The 21058-nt window shown below is 37.8% G+C and overlaps 1 protein-coding gene across 5 annotated transcripts in view; it reads left to right on the forward strand.

The window, feature by feature from the left end:
* Nucleotides 1–21058, forward strand: part of LOC128938026 (sodium channel protein type 1 subunit alpha) — an 88733-nt gene that overhangs the window by 13330 nt on the left and 54345 nt on the right. For all 5 annotated transcript variants that reach the window (XM_054277969.1, XM_054277972.1, XM_054277968.1 and 2 more), the window contains exons 2-3: nt 12574–12889; nt 19476–19593. In XM_054277969.1, the coding sequence (XP_054133944.1) occupies nt 12626–12889; nt 19476–19593 (382 nt within the window). In that variant the 5' untranslated portion in view covers nt 12574–12625. The remainder of the gene's footprint in view (nt 1–12573; nt 12890–19475; nt 19594–21058) is intronic.

Raw genomic sequence — 21058 nt, forward strand, 5'->3', positions numbered from 1 at the left:
TGGGAGAAGAGAAAAAAATAAAGGCTGAGGAAATGCAAATTAATCAATCTTTTAAAATCCAGGGGAGTACTAAACACCAATTTTTATTTTTAAAAGGTATTTCTTTGTTCCAAAGCAATCTGTCTTCAGGACATTAAGCTCTATTTGGCTCTCTAATAGTGTTTTATTCAAAAATTTCTCTCCCTTTTCCTTTGATTGCCTTGCACCTGATATTTCTCTGAAGGTCTCAGCATTGACAATTATTTCTCAGGGTTGTATGTTTTGCAGAATTCTGAAATGCAGGAAACTGGTCAGTTTTGGGAAGAGGTTTTTTTCCTCCTGTGGTTAAAGTAAGATTGACTGTGCTATTAAGGCTGAAATTTCATATGATATGTCTAAGCTTATATATTTAAGTCTGTATTTTAGTGCTGAGGCAAAAAATGCAGTGCTTCTTTACAGAGTGACAAGAACTTTATATTGACTTTTGTGTGAATTCTTGATTACTTAGCACTTTGGAAAAGGATGTGTTATGCCTTTAGCTGTCTGTTCAGATAAGTTTCAGATAGGAAATATGAGCCTTTTTCTCTCTTCCATGTGAGAAAAGATGTGAAGATGGCTAAATAATGACTGGGGGCAGTGCAACTGTGATTAGCAGTATTCTGAAGTGAAGTTCACAAAGTAAGCTGTTTCTCTTTAGAGAGCTGCAGGTCTGTGCCTCTGTGTAATGCTTTTAATTCAAGTGACTTTACTGAAGCAGTATTTATTAACTGCTTTGGGGGATTGCAACAAAAAAAATCAGATTTTCTGAGACATTCTTGTATCATCCCTGTTAAAGTTCCATATTGCAGAGTTGTAGGGTGTATTTTACTTCTGGAAGTTTCAGGAACTTTGCTATTAAAAACCTCCTGCTCTCTGGCTGTGCCAGACTCAATTCTGAGCCCATTCCTTCATATTGCTCATCTGAAGTACACACTCTTGAATTTTAACACTTATTAACATCCAGGTTCTTACCTGCAAATTATTCTATTTCAATTTGTGGCCAGCATTACAGGTTGCCTTGGAATGCTGTATGGGAACCTTTGGGTGTCTGTAGTGGGAGGAGTTCAGACATGGAATGCAGGATCCCAGTCTGAATGTGCTTATCAAACACAGAGAGGGAGGGAATTGCTGCTCCAGCCGTGAGATTTGAAAGTACACTGTCTCCCAACCTAAGTATAAGGAAAAATGCTCAGATATCATGGAGGGAAAGAAGACCTTTTTAAGGTGATGAAGTAGTTTTGATAGCTGAGCAGCCAAACCAGTTTTAGAAGGTGTCTTGGAAAAGAAGAAGTTAAAAGGAGCATAGGCAAAATGAGGGATCTTTGAAGATTTTTGCATCTCCTACATATAACTGGACTTCAAAATAACAGTGTTGATGTAAATTGAAAATTAAACAATGGATTTGACATCTAAAAAATGAAATTTGAGATAATGAAGAAAGGCTGCTAAGGACCTCTGAGAGGCAATCAGTCTGCTTTCTGAGAATTTATACAGAAGGATGATGGAGCCCTAGAAACTAGCTAGAAAATAATTCTTAATAAGGGCAGTGTTTCTTGATAAGGGCAAAGAAACTTTCTTGATTTTTTGTAAGAATGATGGAAAACAGACCTTAGGTATGTATGGCAGCAGGAGGAGTATAGTATGATTTATAGTTTGGTTGCAAAGCTTAGACAAGGACATTTGACACACATGAGAGTCAGATTCATTATGACTGCTAGTAGCACAGGCTCCACTAACCTCAGCAGCCCTTAGGCTTGGTTGCCTTTCATGTGCTGAGCTGCTGTGGTAAGCACTCATAGTCTGGGGTGAATCACTCCAGCCAGAAACTGAAGACATTTACACCAGCAATGGCAGTGAAGTCTGAAGTAATTATAACTTGGGTAAATTGGACTACATATAGGATAAATAGGATGAGTCTGAAAGAAGTTTGGAGACTAAAATAGCTACAGCTATCCATTCTTCCCACTTTCAGCAGGGTTCATGTGGTTTGGACAGCTTTGATGCTGCTCTGAAAAGGTAAACTTCACAGGTGTGTAAACCCATTTGCCTGCCCTGTGAACGTCTGTCTGCTGCTCAGGGCACAAAATCAAAAGTAACTCAAGAGGGGCTTTGCTAGAAAAGCTCAGATATCTGCAGATTTGGCGGTTTGGAAGCATGCTGTCTCCCAAGTCCAGAAGAACTGCCAGTAAAAGGCAGTACAGGCAGGTTCATGTTGCCTCAAGAGCTGCTTGGGACGGAATACAGTTTTGGCTGCACTCTGTCAAATATAGTATAGATGTAGCCTGAGCAAGATAGGTAGTAAAACAGAATATTAACATTTCACATGGCTGCTGATAAATCTATATGCTCATATTTCAAAGCAAACATTTTAGGATTTTATAATATAATGTATTGCACTTTTTCACTGAGACCTTTTCTTCTAAGACGACACAGTCAATAAGGGAATAATATTTTAAAGGTGCCTAATCACTTTCTTATGCTTTGGCCACCTGTTATGCATCACATCATGGTGTTTTCATTGAAAAACTGCCTTTTGCTTTGCACTCTTACTTGGCTTTAACTGTCTTTACAGTGGTAACAATTTTTATTTTGACCTTAGTGGGCTTTGGAATATTTTAGATACATGCACCTCTTCCCACTTGCTTCAAGCTTCTGTGGTCAACATGTAATTCATCCAAGAATTCCCATCACTGAGCCACAGCAAGCCTAACTTCACCACCACATCACCTGCAAATCCAGCCTTGATGCCATCAAGCCCAAAGCACTCAGCTTCCAGCAAGGCTGCCTACCTGGGAAGGCTCCAGCAGGCATGGCAGGAGGGAGCTTGCCTCTCACTCTCTAGGATCATCTTAAGGACCATGCTAAGCTCATGTCCCTCATGGGTTTGCCAAAAAGACAAGAAGATTTCATGGAGGGAAAAAAGTCTGAGCAAGAAAAGTAAGAGAGGAAGGGAGAACAAAAATTGTCATGACATTTTCATACTTCCTGATGAAATTTTAAATATAGAGAAAACAAGAAATTTTAAAAGTAATAAATATGGAAAACTACATAAATGAGTGTAACAAACCACTGCTATTTAAAATTGCTAAGTACTAAAAATTACTCTGTATTTATACTTTTTCCTCAAAGTCTAATTAAAATCTGTCTGATGTCATTTGCACCTACCATATTAAGTCCCCAATTTGTCTCACAATGAATGAAACATAAATATTTTTAAGCTTCTTAACTGTGCATGTTTCCCTCAGACTTAAATGTCCTTGGATTCATTAGAGCCGTGACCCCACAGATTGCATTGATCTCTTCTCTGACAATGTTCACTATTGACATACTAAACACTAGTTTTTCATAACTGGATATTCTCATCTTTATGTATCTTCTATTGTTGTGCTCAAGTGCATTGAGAAATGGTTTTTGAAAAAGGAAGTTTCCTACTTTGGTTTCTCACTGTAAGCTTATTTATCCAAAAGCTTCTGGATTGCACATACACTACCTGCAGAAGCATTGTTGAGCTCTCAGTGAACAATGAGAGTGAACATTTTCCTACTGTTGGTAGGAAATGGTGCCCTGTCCTCAGAGGCATTGAGACAAGAAGCATGACGTGCTGAGGAATGCCTCTCCTCATTTTTCTCAGCTGGGTGTATTGTTAATCAATACCTGACTCTGGGAGGTTGAGTGGCTGAAGCTTTCTCTCATCTGGTAGGGCCAGAACTAACATTCATACTGGTCTGCTATTAGTAGAGTAAAGAGTTATGGGAAACTATTACTAATTTGTAATAATTTATCCTTAAACTGTTTAAGATATTGCCCTGGACAGCCAATGCCAAAGTACCAGAAGGCATTGCCACTCACTCTTATAAACTAAAAATTATTAATTAGAAAAACATTGCAAAACACTTTAATCTCTAATGCAACATTAAAAATGACAATTTAGAACAGCAATAAACAGTTTCAATCACAAATGCAAGAGTATTTTAAATTAATGAAAAGTCAAAAGTGTGGGTTTGGATGAGAAAACTGAAAGCATTTTAATCACTATACACAAATCCTACAAAATGGGAAATCTGGTATTTTTCAATCAGAAAAGTTGAGACTGAAAGAGATATTATTTGCTGATATTGGTTGCTGTACTCTTCAGTTTACCATGTTGATTCTCCTACTTGAGTTCTCATCTTACAGGTGGAGCCACATGAACAGATTCACATTATACAGACCCTGTAATATATCAGTTTGAATTCAAGGTGGAAAACAAGATAGAAAACTTTATTAAATACTTTATTGCTTGATTATCTTCATTAATGGAGTTTGTGTATATTTGATGTGCACCAAGTGATATTTATAAAAAACTATAGATCTCACACCTCTTTCCTTTTTTATGTTTTTTGTACCTGTATTTTAGAATAGCTTCTTTGCAAAATATTCACTAAATGTGCCCTACAATTCCATGTTTAACCACATAGCTTAATGCTGTATTTGATAAAGTACAAAGTACTTTGCTTGCTTTCAGCAGATTATCTGATCTTCAGAAAATGACCAGACAGTGGCTCATAATTTGAATGACTGGATGTTTTGCTTCAAAATTTGTTATCATTTATGCTCTTTATAACTATATATCAATATTTCAGATATTTCTAATGAATGGTTTTCCATTTTTGAATAACAGATGGTATCTCGTGATATTATCTTTGTTTTACATCTTGTCTGTTTTCTCAGTACACTTTATAGCATTAAGTTCATTCTAAACATTTGAAGTTTCTGCAAATAATGTATTCTTATTTATTTTAAAGAAGCATATTTCTTTAATTGTTTCTCTTGACCAATCACAGGATTTTAAAAATTTCCAAAGTTCCAATAGCACTAGATTTCTTAGTCTATAATTGTACTGCTCTTGGTTTTTGACTGGATTATTTATTATTTCTTTACACTTCCATCAAAATTGACTGGAAAATCACCAGTACCTCAAAAGACAAAAAAACCTTGAATATTTGCTTTTAGGTGAAAGTCAGTGTGGCTAACAGTCTTTGCTCAATGGCTTTCAAACTGCTGCTTCTGCAGAATTACTAATTCCTGCTTTTCTTGGCAAATCTGAAGCTTTTTCCAATAGTCCATTGCTCAAAGGATGGGGCAGACACAGCAGATGTTTCTGCTGCTGCTGGTAGTCAACCATTTAATAACAATAAGCATTTTGTTTTTTACAGGAATTTTCAAGATTGTTTTCCCCTTTATGCAACTGAGAATACTGAGTGCCATGTAGGAGCTTTTTAGATCTTAAAACAAGCTAAATATTTAATATTCAATAGAGTAAATGAACTCTGCAACTATATCACCTCTAGGGGACAAGGTGCCAGGGCTTGAACATTGTCATGTCTCTAGTCCACATCATGTACAGACATGCCTGGACACAAGGCTGGGACATCATGGTCTCATGAGTGTCCACTGAATGAAAACTTTCCAAAATTCCATTGGACTGTCATTCTTAATTCAAAGTTTGTTAAAAATCAGTTCAAACCTAATCAGGATATAGGTGAGAGTTATTTGCTTGTTTATTTTTTACCAGGTCTGTGTTTTGGAAGAAGATTCTTTACAGCAGTGATGTGACTTTCTAAAATTTTATTTTTATTTTGAGAACTACATGAAAATATATAAAATAGTTTTTGAAATGAACTAAAATTGTATGTGTAAGAACAGATATTAATTATGCTACTGTTAAGCAAAATTGCCAATCTGGGAATAAGCCATTTCTCACATATTATTAGGAAATTGTTAAGCTCAAAGAAACTTACTAAGACACACCAGAATTCTCTTATTGTTGGTAAAAGTGGTTTGTGTGTTCAGAATCACAAAATGCAGAGGGACATGAGGGGAGAACTGCAGAGGAGTTGCCTTAGCAGGATCAGAAGATGCCAGTGACCAAGGTGCAGGGCCTTGCCCACATAAACGGAAATGCAAATGTCAGGAGTTTACAGACATGTGTTACCTGCTGCATGGCATTAGCATATAGAGTACCAATTCATTTGGAAAACACTTATTTCACATGTAGCCCATGTATTTGTTGCATCTCATAAAACCTGAGACAGGCAGAAGGGATTGAGGCGATAGAACCATCCCAAAGTTGTGCAGGGGCAGCGGAGCCTCCTAGGCTGCAGAGCTGCTTTGTGGTTTAAGCATCTCCCATTCCTTGAGCACTCCCTGCTCTCCCAGTCTGCCTGGGAGATGGATCCTCCCCTGGGAGCTGTACTGCAGGAACTCAGCAGCTGATGCCCAGTCCTGACACAGGGGCTGGGGCTGCTGCTGCCTCCTCTCTGCACAGGCATGTCCTGGGCCACGCTCTGAGTGCAAAGGATGTAAAGCAAGGGGGTAAGTTTTGAAAGTTGCTTTCCTATGATGTCCGGACTTCTCTGCTGTATAAAAAGTACAAGTTTCTACGATTTGGGAGGTTTATTACTTCACAGTGGCCCCGTCATTGTGCATGAAAAGCAGAAACTCTTTTTGTTTCCCTAATTATGATTGAGTTTTTCCCCCTGAGGTCTTGTGTGTTAAACATGTCCCTGTTTTTCCTGCATCTGATATCTTGACCCAGGAAACCCTCAAGAATGAAACCTGTGCTTGCTAAATTTGTTAGAAAGTAAATAATTTTTGTCATTATGTCTTTCAGGCTTCTGTCCTTTCCACTGACCATATGAGATATCTAGTACCTGAGTGCTGTTAATGGGGTCAGGCAACCCACTAATTTGAGTATGGCAATGTTTTTGGGGTTTGTTAGCTCTGCAAATTTTGCATCATTCCAGGGTATGGAGCAATCTGTTTTCCATCAACTTTTATTTCTTTCCCAAGCGTTATTTCTTTCCAAGACCAGAACTTAAATCTTGTCTTAAATTCAATTTTAGCTTAATGCCAAATGAATCAGTAGCATTATGTAATGTGCACTGCATAGCCTGCGTGACTTTGTTGGTTTTTTTAACTGAAGAAATAGGTTGTTATGTTTGCTAAGGTAAATATAAACAGACGTTTAAGAAACAGATGTTTAAGAAAATTAAACTTGAGCTAGTAATGTAGATTGCCAGTAAAAGGGGTCAGTGCTCTGATCAAATGGAGGAAAGCAGAAAGATTGCTCCTCTGTACTGCAGTCATTTGCTGCACAAGATATGCTGCAGAAACTGAGTAAGCAGAGCATCCATTCAGCTTGGTAGCAGTCCAGTAGTTCTAAGCCATTAAATGCATTTGCTCAGATGGAGTACTAATGCAGCTGCATTGTGACTTGTCCCATTAAATTATGTTCCTTCTTTCTTTCTATGAAGCTGCATAACTAATTTTGGTTTTTTCAGCTTTCTAAAATAAGACTCATTTGCAGCTAATTAGACTTGGAATTAGACTAGCAAAGCAGTAAGCTGAAGCAAGCTATTTCTTTTTAATCTAAAGCCAAGCCTAGTACCTAGATTTTGGTTTAGAGATACATTAGATGAATTTAAAAATATACTGAGAATAGAAATTTTACCAATGCATACATATATATAACTAATGGAGATGGATAATATATTGCGTCTGCATCATATGGTTTTCTGATTTCCTCTAAACAAGACAAAAGGACAGGACTGAAAGTCTAGGTGTTAGTGGGAGAAAAGGTAGCAGCAAACAGCTCACAGGGAACATCCTGGTTTTACCCGCATGGGGGTTTTGCTGGCTAGTTATCTTGTTTGGGAAGGCTGGTTTATTTTACTTTGCTTTATTTTTCAAAACTTATGCTTGCATTTTCTTGCTGAGTTAAAGAAGTTAGTTGTGAGTGAACACTAGAACTAAACCCTCTTTTCCCATAGTTAATGCTACATTTTTTCTTCTCAGGTAATATACCTCTGGTGATTTTCAGATGAGTTTTCTCAAGTGAATTTACTAGGTATAATAGAGAAATAGCTCTAGGAGCAGGGATCAGAAGCCATGACTGCCTTCCCAAATGAAAGCTTACCTTTAAGATGCCAAGCCCATGTTTTCTTGCACACCTTATTTCTACCCCATTAATCTTGATTTCATTCCTGCACAGTAAGCTAAGCAATGGTACAGCAGCGTGGATTTCAGAGACAGAGCTGCATTTCCTGTCCCTGTCTGTTCTTTCTGGCTGTTGGGCAGCCCAGACTGAGCGCTGAACTGCCCTCCTGAATCACACAGCTACCCCATGGCTGTTTGCAACTCTGAGGCAAATTAAGTAGTCATCCTCTCCCCCCATCACTCCCCTTCAGCAACCCTTTCTGTGTGTCAGGTTAAGTAATGGAAATATCCAGCTGCACAGCATAAACTCCCACTTAAACTGGTATGTACTGTTTGATTGCTTCCAATATTTCAGATAATTTATTTATATAGCTCAGTGCATATCTATGTACCCTATTATGAGGTCTGCAGTATTACTGCACCTACCCTTTATTTAAAATTAATATGCATTAAATAAATGCAGTTATCCAAGTCTAAGTAATGTAATGCAAGCGAGCCCTTGTGCCAGATCTGCATTATCCATGCTGAGAGGGAACATCAAGAAGATGGTAAAAAAAGATATGGGAGAATCCTATTATCAGTCTGGTAATATGCAAGTTTCCCTTATAAAGCTCTCCATGAGAATTAAATTGAATTTTATATGTGAGCTACAGGGAGTCATAAAAAGTTGTATAGTTCCAATATTGGAATATCTGATTCCTGCCCTTCTGCCAAGCATGTTACTTGGATGTCCTACCTGCCTTTGCTGCTTGCAGTAACCCTATAACTGAGACAGACAGTAGAGACACAGGCTTTGTTCTGAGGCTACACTTACAAAACTGGAGTGGCTTCCCACAACTTTCTTCCTCTCCTCCCACAGATCCACACTGTGAGGAAGGTAAATTATATTTATTTGATATGCTGAAGACAAGAATCCTGGTGACTCATTGATAAATCAAAAGTAATGAGAAGCTGTGCAAATAAATAATGCAAATTATTGTAACACAGAGATCTGGGCTCTGTGAGTTTACATGTAGATTCATTAGTTTATCTTTATTTTGAAGCAGTTAAATTTTAATTAGTGGCTGTTATACCAGAAGACCAAACTTCAAAGCATGTTTCAGTTTCAGATTTAAGTGTATGGATAATATAAAGAAATTCACTTGCTGAAGTTTAAGTGTTTGCAGCACTGTAGTTCTACATGGATGCTAAGGTCCTCCTGACCAAACACTCCAGAAACCCTTGTTATGAAGGTATGAAGGATATGCAAGCTGACAGTACTAGATGATATCAGATTAGGAAATAATCTTGTTCAAGCTTGTCTCTATTTCTGAGAGTTATGCATTGTTTAAATGACTTTTTCAAGGAGCAGTGTGTAACTGATTTGAAGACATTGTTTGACAAGGTACCATCTCTTCATCTATTTCCAATATGTCCCTTTACTTTGCCTAGAAAAATTATTTAGATGACATTTGAAGACTGTAAAAATACACAGATGCTCACAGATGTTTGATAGCTTATTCTCAAGGAATGCACAGACCTAAAATGACTCTTTGTGCACAGTAGCTCCCAGCCAGGAGGGCAGTGATGGTGTGTGTATCACCCAGCTGTTCTGTGTGTGCAGAACTACCCAGGGTGGTTCTGGCTGCCTCACACTTGGCACACGTGGGCAGATCACTGTGCTTTGTGCACTTGCACAAATGCAGCTGAACAGCTCCTGACTTACTCTGCTTGTGGCCTGCAGATGGTCCCATCCCTGCATGCTGAGTGTGCTCTGCAGTTATCTGGCTTACAACAATGTATACTGCAAAGTGTATGTGAATATATTTTGCCTGGGAAATATCAGAAGAAACAATGATTCTATTCTCTGAGTGCCTTATTTTCCAAAATTTGAAATGTTTCGCATTGCTCATAAGACGGTCACTCAAATGGACATGGGAATGTAGAAGGAAAAAAAACCCATTCCTTGTAAGAGATTAGGAAAGAACTTGATAAGAAATTAATATTTTGGGTATTCTTATATTTTTTTCCTATGTTGAATTACTAGTGCTATGCTAAAGGAAAAAAAAGAAGCCAATTTGGATCATGTAAGCAATCTGCACTTATTCAATTAATATTTAATAAATAACTTGGTGGAAATCAGAAGGATAGCAATGGATTAATTGGTCTGGTATCAATTTTTATCCATCCCCTCACATAAAAGTGAGAATAAATCAATTTACTATAGTAAATGAAATACAAACTTAGTAGTAAAGCACTGCAAAATGAGCAATGGAAGTGATTTGGGATTAGGACTGTAGTAAATTCTGTATGTATTTAGTATTGACTTTTAAATTTATATAAGATTTCTATTTGCAATTCTGAAGATTTTTAATCATTGAAATGTATGAAGAAGGGGAAAACGTATCTGGGATATCATCCTCTAATCTGTTAAGTAGAGGATAAAAAGTAGGTAATCTTCATAAAGCCTCCTGAAATATGTTAAGTACAGCCTACTTAGATTTAGTTACATCTAAAGGTGTAGCTAGCTAGTTCCATGTACATTTGACAGACCAGAGAACATTCTAGGCTTAATTATAGAAAAATAACGTAGAGTTCCTTTCTATATAAAGAAATACACATATTATTAGAAAAGCCCACAGCACTTGCTGATTTTAAACTTGGTCTATAAACACAGCAGCTGAATCAAATGTTTTTGCAACATAAATAATGGCTGCAAAGCATTTTGTTTCTGTGCACCTGCAGGCAAATCCTGAGGTAATCCTTGTCCTGCATGCCAGGTGGGGACATTCGGTGAGCTAAAAGGTGATCCTGACACAGCACCCTGTGGTTTCAGGTCTACCTCTTTGCTGACTGCTCACTGGCTGCCCGTTCCCTTGCAACACACGGGATCGCCCTTGCTGCTTCCAGCACCTTCACCCACTGCCCCCGGACCCTTCGGGCTCGGTGTGCCAGGCAGGGAGCGCCAAGCGCTGCCTTGGACTGGGAATGAGGGATTCAGAGGGAAATGGCAAATGGGAAAGGACCCTCCTGGGCCTCACGAGGAGGAGGAGGAGAGGGAAAGGCAGGCATGTCTGTGGAGACCAGGAGGAGAGGGAGAGGAGAGAGGAGAGGTCTTAGCCCCTTCTTTTGCCAAATAAGTAGAGCAGAGAAGAGGGCTTGATTGTCTTTCTTGGGTCTCTGTATCTACCTGAAGCCCACAGAGCAAGTGGAATCCACCGACAGCTGTGTCCCCCATAACATTGGGATAACAGTACAGGATCTATCTTCCAAATCGTGGTGCCCCTCATGGGGATCAGTTTGAGATCAGAAAATTCAATGATGTGGCTAATATTTTTTTCTCCTTCTTTCCCAGTAGCCACAAGGTGTGGTTGAACATTAAGAACCAGTATCAGAGTGTACAAATAGTGAGTTTATAAATTCAATATTTAAGTGACCAAAGGGCAATTCATAGAAGTAAACAGAACCATGACATAGGGAGCTGAGGACTATCTAGAGGATACTCTCTATGTGGAGAAATGCAGGATTTTAAATCCCTTTTAGCTGAGGTACATTTTCTTATATCCTCCCCCTTCCCCCCAATGGGGGCAGAACAGTATAATTCCTTTTCCCTAGGAAAGAAGTGAAGATGTACAGAACTGGTTTTGACATGAGTGTCTACATGGGTGAATACTTAGTGTTTGGTGTGAGATCAGCTCACTTTAATTTTTTTACAGAGAGAAACTTGCACCTTGATTGTTTGAAAGTCAGTCAGACATGAGGGAAATATGCACCACTATGAGCCCAAATATGCATTTCATTTTTATGTCTTGTGGTGTCATCAGAAATTTATTCAGCAGCATGGAAGATGTCAAATCTGTAGTCTTAACAAGAAGTCCTTTTCCCTTTTTTTTTGTTTTTCTTCCCAACAGGTTTATGTTTGCAATTGCAGTGTATGAAAAAATATGTATACTAAAATACTTCCAGAATTTTCTAGTTACAATTATTTTATAAAGAACCAAACACAGTAACAGCTAATCTGAAATAATATTCAGCAATTGCTCTTCTTCATACTTAAAATAATTTCCCATACAAAAATTTATTTGGAATAATTTCTTTAATACTTCATAAAATACAGACTTGATTTTTTTAAAATGGAAGTTTTGGTTTTACAGTGTTTGTTTTCTGATACTTTTGCTGATCTCAGTGAAATTTTCTGTGTTAGCTCTGTTGAACTGTTCTATTTATAGTTACCAATGTAATCCTGATTGAGTCCAGAGGAGTGTGATCATAATATAACTAGAGTTATGAGGAAAGAATGTATTTGATTATTCTTAGCTATCATACTTTCCCTTATTTGGAGTAAAAGACTAGCACACTCCTGGAGCTCAGAAATTTTTACAGTTCCAATAACTAGTGTAAGAACAACAAAAGGGCTTCTTACAAATACCAAATCACCGACTAAACTGCTTACTTTGTCTTTGTTTACATAATTTTCAAATTGTGTATTTTAATAATTCAACATAGCAAAAACAATTGCACTTGAAAATAACTGCTACATCTTTCTTACTTCGTGATTTCAACATGTTTATTTGAATTTTATTTTCTGCTTTCTTTTAGTATTTTCCTATGCAGAAGAATAAATGGTAATTAAAATGTGCAGGATGAAAAGATGGAGCAGTCAGTGCTTGTACCACCAGGACCAGACAGCTTCCAATTCTTCACTAGAGAGTCTCTTGCAGCTATTGAACAGCGCATTGCTGCAGAAAAAGCCAAGAACCCCAAACCAGATCGCAAAGATGATGATGAAAATGGGCCAAAACCAAACAGTGACTTGGAGGCAGGAAAAACACTCCCCTTTATATATGGTGACATACCTCCAGGAATGGTGTCTGAGCCCTTGGAAGACATGGACCCATATTACATCAATAAAAAAGTGAGTCTAATATCAATGCTGTTCACATGCCAGTGTTTGCAGTGTGTTTCATGCTCGTTTTGTTGTTATAGAGTGGATCATAGAGCTTGTTAAATCAGTTTGTTAGTTTTCAGCCATTTGCCTTAATGGTTACTAGCTTTTCACCCTTTCCTTTTACTTTACCTCAAAATTTATTTCCTTGAGATAAATGACTTGATATGAAAGGAACACTTACATCAAAGTTGAAGCATAATATAGGATCTTTGATTACAAGCAGTATATAACACCTATGCAAACATGTGGATATGTAATGCATATATATTTTGTGAGCTTCTTAAAATGAACATACATTCATACTAAGTACACCAAAATTCTCTAAGGTTCTTCAGATTTAAAACTGACAGTGTGAACTGATGCATAGAACATTTTGTTCGCAGAAATCTGCTTTGGTAGCAAATGCTTAGGAAATTTATGGAATCAATAGGAAAACAAACAGATAAGCAGTGAATGTAACAAAAAAAGTATAAAAACTGATTTTAAAGTTTTAGTGAAACTGGCCTTGGGCAGGCCTGGAATCCTTTCAGAATGGTCCTGTTGCACAGCCTTTATGCAGCAGAAAAAGTTCATGCTCTATAGCTATAGCAAGATTGGGTGATAATTTAATTACTGGATTCCATGATTGTAAAAACTGTCAATATTAAGATATGAGTTATTTTGACTTTCACAAACTACTGTTTTCTAAGTGTCTCAGCTTGCTAAATTTCATGTGATTTATGAGTCCTGTTTTGACAAGAGAGAAAATACTGAGTGAAAGAACAATATTTTTATCTCTATTATCTGGTGTCTCTGCAAGAGCCTTTATCTGCCATTCACAGCATATGAAGATTTATCTTTAAATCACAGTTCTACTTTTACAAAGATAAAAGATGTGTTTCTATAAAAGCAGGCCTTGTAGAGTTCTGCACTAATTGTGTCTGTTTATGATACAGTATGCCATATAATTTTATCCCTACCTGCCCACAGCTCATACTGGACCTTTATAGCCAAATCAATCTGTCTTATGTTTCTGACAGTGAAAACAGATACATGATAGATATGCCTCTCAAGCTCTTGGGAATGGAAGACCCTTTCAATCCCTTTTCACAAAAACTTACTAAATCAGCCAGGTCTGGTGATAGAATTGCAAGAAATGGAGAGAAAACAGCTGAGCATATTCAGTCAAGTTTCTATACTATTTGAAAGGAAGAATCTTTTTGTTTGCACACTAAATATGTATGGTCCAAACATATCCCCTATGGGATTCTCCTCTTTCTGCTGAAGTCCACACATTCTCTCTATGCACGTGCTTTAATCTTCTGCAGGACAGAAATAGAAACAGCCCTGTCAGTCTAAGACAAGGCAAAAATTTCTCAACTGCTTCAGTTCTCTCTGTTTTTTCTTCCTTCAGTAAGAGGAAAATAGACATTCCTGACAGAAAATCAACATCTATTTCAAATTTTCACCTGTCATTTTAAAATATCTATTTTCTAAATTTTATTATCTAGCTCTATGTGAATTCTGGAAATACTTATGTCTTGTTTCACTTGTATTTTGAAACTACTTGCAGTTGATGTTCCTGCAAGTCTCAGAATTTGAGAAATCTTGTAGCAGGAGTAAACATCCCTAGGAGGATGCATAGGAATGCTCAATGTATTTATCTCTGTAATGTTTAACATTTCAGCTTCTTCTTTACCCCTCTCTGAATTCCATCTTGTTAAGCCAAGAAGTCCATCAGCACACCCTCTCCAAAGTGACAGTGTGACAGCTGCTGCACACTCATTAGAGATGTTATGTTTCTCCCTGGTGAAGCATCTATCTAAAATGCCATGGATCTAATGAAAAACACCAGAATAAAGGAAAAGGCTTATTTGCAAAAAGGGTTAGGGCAAGTGTAGAGGATTACCAGATGCCACTATTTTTCTCAGAGCTCTATTGAGATCTCTGCATAAACTATAGCTGATTTGTTGACAGAAACTATATGAAAATTTGACTTCCAAACTTTCAAATAGAGAACACAAATGGTTGCTCACAGAACTGGTCACTGGTTATTTGGAAAAGTTGTATAGGAATTTTAGGAATATTTTTATTATAAACTTGGGTCATTAATTAAATCATCCATCACTTGCCTTTTATGCAAATATTGCATCTCTCTTGCTTTTTTTCTTTTTTCCTCTATTCTTTATACCAAGATTGATCAAGATCACTGTATTTTTCATGCAGTGAATGTTTAAATATCATCTAGAGTGTTTTATATTCCATCCTTGGGACTGCTTTGTCTAAGCTAAAGGTTTGTGTGTGCCATGATTTCATGCAGTTTAATAGAGAATAAGACAGAAATAAATACATATTTTGACGTGGTTTGAGAGCCCTAATTTGTGCCTGAGGTAGGCTTGAGATGAAAATTTAAAATAAAAAAAAACATTTAAGAGAAGAAAACCCAAATAGGTATAATAGTTTTATGTTTTTGTGAGTGTGCTTCTATGCAAAACCTACCATGAAAGAGGACACATCTGTACTCAATGCTGATCTGAAGTTGAAAGGAAAATATTGATATCTGCTGTTTGACAGTAGGACAGCCCATTACAGCAGGTTTACACACTTTATAGTATTTTTGATTTACACTGTATCACAGGTAGCCTGAAAGCCAGCAGCTGTACCCTTGCAACATGATTATTTTATTGTAAAAGAATAGAATAATGTTCTCCTATACTTATGATTTCATTATACTGAAATGCTGCTGACTGTGGTGGCCAATAATGCTGGTCTTTAGAACTGTGAGATTTAGCATCCTAAAGGGTTGCAATGGTCTTTTTTCTTTTTTTTTTTTTAAATCCAAAATTGATTAAAAGTGAACAGGAAGTTCACTCATGTTTTGTGTTCTGCCTCTGTATGAGTGCAAATCTGTGTGTTCCCAGTCCAACAGTGCCTGCTCATGCTCAGGCTGCCATCACAGAGGATCAGCAACGCTCACTGCATTGTCTGTGGAGAACAGAGCAGCTGGAATCTCCTAAGATGCTGACCTGCGGGCATGAATCAAAGCCTGGTCCACTTGGTTTCACACTTGCAGGGCTGGCTCTTTTCCTCTGAACCTAGGCTGCTACATTAAAGAGGAGGGAGAGAATAGGTGGAACTAAAGTGGGTAAAATTTCACTTTCCTCCTGCTGTGATAGTGATATAACATTGTTTATTGCCACTCTATGCCCTGCCTCTTGCCAGAAGGATCTGAATGATGTCTGTCAGCAAACATGCCTCCTTTTCTCCTGGCATTCAATATCAGTCCCTGATCTCATGAAATCACTAACTCCTGGGTTTCCCAGATGAATCTTGGGCTGCAAAAAACCCAAATTGTGTGTAATTGCTTCAATAATTACACCAGCGAAGCTGAATGCACTAGTGATTTTGAATATTTTCATAGTTGTGAAATATTTTTAAGTGAAAAGTTCTAGCCAAGCAAAAAAGGACTTGCAGAAAACATTGTTTCAAAAGATAACCACAAACCCAAGAAATGCAAACTTCTCATATGCCATAAGTGTCCTATTCTAGCTGCTGAAGGAGCTTTTCCAGAGACCCTGAGGACCCAGCTCAGCATTGTATCTGCTCCTGTTTTTCAGAAGGTGGAAATGCAGTGGGGTAGCAGAAAGTGCACTAAATCTAGCCTTCCAGAAACTACATTTAAAGCTAACTAGGAGGAAGGAGAGGAGAAATGAGGTTTTGGGAACTCCTTATCCCAAGAGGTACTCAGAGACCTTATCTTTATTCAGTGTTGACTCTTCTCTCTTAGCCACATCTCAAAACACTCCTCCTCCTCCTTTGCCCTGCTAAGAATTCAGTTTCTGGCTTTATTTCAATATGGCAGAAGATGGATTGGGTTTTAGGTTACGGATGCAAAAGCAGAAAATCAGGGACTTCCTTTCGGGGAACTCTGAATTTATATTCACACTCCAACACTTTGAGTGTGAGTCAGTTTTGTGCCTTTATAAAAATGAATAAAACATAAGGCCTGAAATCTATACATAATCCTTCATATAAAAGGATATTCATGTTACAATTTATTTAGAATTTATCTAGCTTTTCTTAGTGTATGTCTACTTTGTCCTGACAGCTTTGGGTACAATTCTTCATGTTCATCCACACTGCCTACACATTGGCTTTCATCTGGGTTGAGTGGAGTGAGATTTAGCAGGCATAGCAGGGAGCTTACATAGGAAGTATCAGCTCTTACCTGTACTTTTTAATGAAAATTCTCCTTCAGAAATAAAGTACAGTTCTAATTCATATTTAAGGCTAGAAGTTAGAGGACCAACAAAGTCATTCTGAAAGCCCAAGTCACAAAGATGCTTTCAGTGAAAAATTAAAACTGAGGTAGGGAATTTATGTCTTGTTGGTTCAGCTTATGCAGGGCAGCAGAAAGTAGAACAGCTAAAATAGCAGCAGCTTCCAACTGAAACTGGAACTGTGCCAGCGTGCTGTTATTTTCCATAAGGCATGTTAGAAAATAGATGTATGTTTAATATGCTTGTGTTCAAAGATTTTTTAAAAAATGTAGGTTGACTAAATGAAGGTACAGTAGTCTTAAATACAGAGTTAGTAGGAAGTGTCATTTTTAATGCATTTTGTCAACTACCTCATAACTACAAAAAAGAGCATGAGTTGGAGGCGTCTGAGATGTGAGTCCTGGGAGCTGGGGACAGACCTGGCAGAGGAAATTCACCTTCCCCCTTGGGGTGTGAGGCTTTAAAACACCGTGCCAAAATGTCATTCATCTGGTTGGTTGCTTCAGCAGTTGAAATGGAAGCTTCATGTAAGGTCAGGTCATCTGCAGGCTGTTACCTGTGAACCCAGACTGGATGTGTAATTTGGAAACATTAGCTCAGGCTGTCCCCAGCTTCACATGCAGTTTCTCCATTTCTGTGCAGAAGTGGGAAATCATATACATATCTGATACATTCCTACACATCTTGAGTTTGTACTCAAGACACAGTAAAGTCTGTCTGGTAGTGTCCCTTACTCCTGGGGGTTGGTTTGTAGGAGAAGGTGTTCTGTGTAGAGCTGTGATGAGGGGACAGCTCAGGGAAGAAGGCACTGGGACTGGAGCAGCTTTTCCACACAGTTTAATCCTTGCTTCTCCTCTGCATTCAGTAAAGCCCCATCTCCACATCTCTCTCCACTTCCTGTGTGCTTCTAGACATTTGTATCTGTACTTCACAGTCCATACAGTCTAAACTTTCCAAATCTCAGCAGACTGAATCATTGTCCTCCTTGACCCTCCTTGGCATATTCCCTGTCTGCCAGCCTCCCTGGAAACAGTCATGTTGCTCACTGCTTGCAGTTTTGAAGCAATACTTGATGTCATGGATACCAAATGAAGCCAACATACCCTTGCCCACACTTCCACTGGAATTCTAGCTTACAGCTCATTTCATCAGCAACTTAACAAAAATCAGGGAGGCTTTCTCATAGCTGATGTGCAAAATATACAACTCTGACAATGAAAAAAAAAAAACCAGAAAAAAAGCAATTTAATAATTTTTCTTTTAATTTCATTTGAATTTAGGTTATTATTCTTGCATCATCCTTTTCGCTGGATGCAGACTTCATCTGAATTACTGAGCCTTCCTTCCTTCTGCACTGTTTTTCATTCTCTTCTGATTGATCTTGCAGTTGAAGAGCACCTTAGTGACACAAAAGAGCCCGACAGCCCCCATTTTGTGTGCTGTAGTGTTAGTGCAGGTGCAGCCATCATATCCTGCAGAGGAGCACAGCAGCGTTTGCAGGGTTTGCTCTCATCTGTTTCTCTTTGGCTCATGGATTTATTTGAGACATTTTGAGACAATCTTCTAAAATTCTCTGAAGTAAGGCTTGAATGCCTATAAGTTTCTCTAAATTTGATTAGCTCTATAGATATTATAAGCTAAATTTTAAAAGAATGTGTTTTCTGGGAAATTTTCACAGCTTGAAACCACAATAGTGCAAAAGGATCATTTGAGATTGTCTCTTGCTCTCCTCCAGTAAGGTATATTCAGATTTCCAGTACTCAGAGACCTACCTAAATATGGCTGTGTATGTTACTGCTATTTCCATCTCTCCTTAGCACAAAACCCCCAAAATTAAACAAGTGGATAGTCTAATAAATCAGTTTCCAGAAGGATTTCTAGTTAGTAAGAATAAATAAAGCCCACAAATAGGGTGGAATGCAGCACCACACCCTGCTTGTGCTATTTCAAACAGTGAGAGTTTTCTGGGGGAAAACATAAATAAAATTACAATTTCAGTTAATAATTTATGCATCTTTATTTACAAGAAACACATGCAAAGGAATATTACTTTAGTGAGTTTGTTTAGTGAAGAATCAACATAAAAACATTATTTAATTGAATTTATTGCATTTTCATATGTTAGATTCATCAGGTCAGTACTGGAAATAATTTTTATTTGAGAAATTATTCATTATTTTGTATTATCTGTTCAAAAAGTTACAATTTTGGTGATTGTTTACTTGCAACAGTTTTTAAATGAGAATCTACAGTGAATAAACTCTGATAAAATGTCATTTCTTTCTCTTTTTCAGACCTTTATAGTATTGAATAAAGGGAAGGCAATCTTCCGATTCAGTGCCACCTCTGCCCTGTACATTTTAACACCCTTCAACCCTCTTAGGAAAATAGCTATTAAAATTTTGGTACATTCATATCCTTTTTTAGTGGTTGCTCAAAATGAAATGAAGAAAACAGGTAATGATTTCATCATAAATAAAGGTTCAGGGTGCTTCTGGAGCCATCCTCAAGATCAGCTCTCCAGTCTGCTGCAGCAATGTGCCTGAAGCCTGGCTCGTGCACGTTGGTTCTCACATTCCCAAACCCTCCCAGTTGCACCATGAGCCTCTGCCGAATTTAATACACTGCCAGAAAGCACAGGCAGCATTCCTGCAGGCAGTTTGCAAAGCATCTCTACATGCAGATGGTGGACAGACTGGGGGACCATGACTGATGGGATGGTGCACAAGGTAAAGTTTTCGACTGACATGGGGGAATGCTGCCTGATGGTCCTACCAGGATGATGGGAATTTCTAGTGGGTGACGTTTTGGTGCAGTTGGTTTTTTTGCAGAACCTCAGGACTGAGAAATGTAGTTATCAAATGAAAATTTCAGTGTGACAGTAAGACTTTTAACATTGAACAAGTAGTGAAAGGCAGAAGCCTTATTAGTAGAGACTGCTGGCAGAATTTTCTAGGTCTTTGGAAAAAGTAAGAAACAAGGGTGATGGTTGCTGGCTCAGAACACCTTTTTCTCTGAGCTCCTGGGAAGATAAAGCAGTGTGAGAGAAGGGGAAGGTGTCAGGCTGGAGAGGAGCTAGGGAGCATTTGGGGACAGTAGCTAAGAGAGCTGACAGAGGCCTACAGACACAGTGGTGGTGATGGCGAGAAAACACAGCCAAATTCTGTCAGATTGCAGCCTCCAATGGATGCTCATCCCTTCACATGACACTGGTTTGAAATACCTTCCAACATTGCATCTGGCTGGGTTGTGGGCAATGCTTTTCACTGCCATATTGGTTGTGAGTTTGGTCTTGGTTTTAAGTTTCTCCTAATTGTCTTCAAAGAGTATCCAGCTGGTCTTGATGACAGTAAGAACAAAAGAAATTCCAATAGCCAATATGTAATTTCCGTATTTTGAACTGATCGTGTAATTTAACTCTGTCATAGGAAGAGGTTTTCTTTCAGTATATGGACTGATTTCTTCTTACTATTACAGGAGCTATTTTTATCTTAGATATAGGCATAGGATTGCTTTTATTTAATCTAAAAGATAGGAATAGATGTGCAGGTTCTCTAATTTTCTATTTTTTAAATATTATTCATTATAGTACAAACACTGCAAATATTAAAGCATTTTACCTAAGAACCAATAAACACATTCCTTTTTACAGATCAAACCTCAGCTGTTTATACAAGATTAGCTACCTACACAAAAAGATGAGGGGTGAATTGATTATTATTTTTAATAATCCTCTGATTTTTATAGAGAAACTCTATTTCCTCCACATTTTGTGGCAGGTGTTTGGTATTTTGGCTTTTGTAACAGAAATGTTATGTTTGTAACATTGTTACAAACATAACATTTCTGTTATTACAAACAATCTGTTACATTTTGG

This window comes from Melozone crissalis, unplaced genomic scaffold (assembly GCF_028551555.1).
Source record: "Melozone crissalis strain CALT ecotype California unplaced genomic scaffold, PUWL_Pcris_2 ptg000023l_1, whole genome shotgun sequence".
Taxonomy (NCBI): Eukaryota; Metazoa; Chordata; class Aves; order Passeriformes; family Passerellidae; genus Melozone; species Melozone crissalis.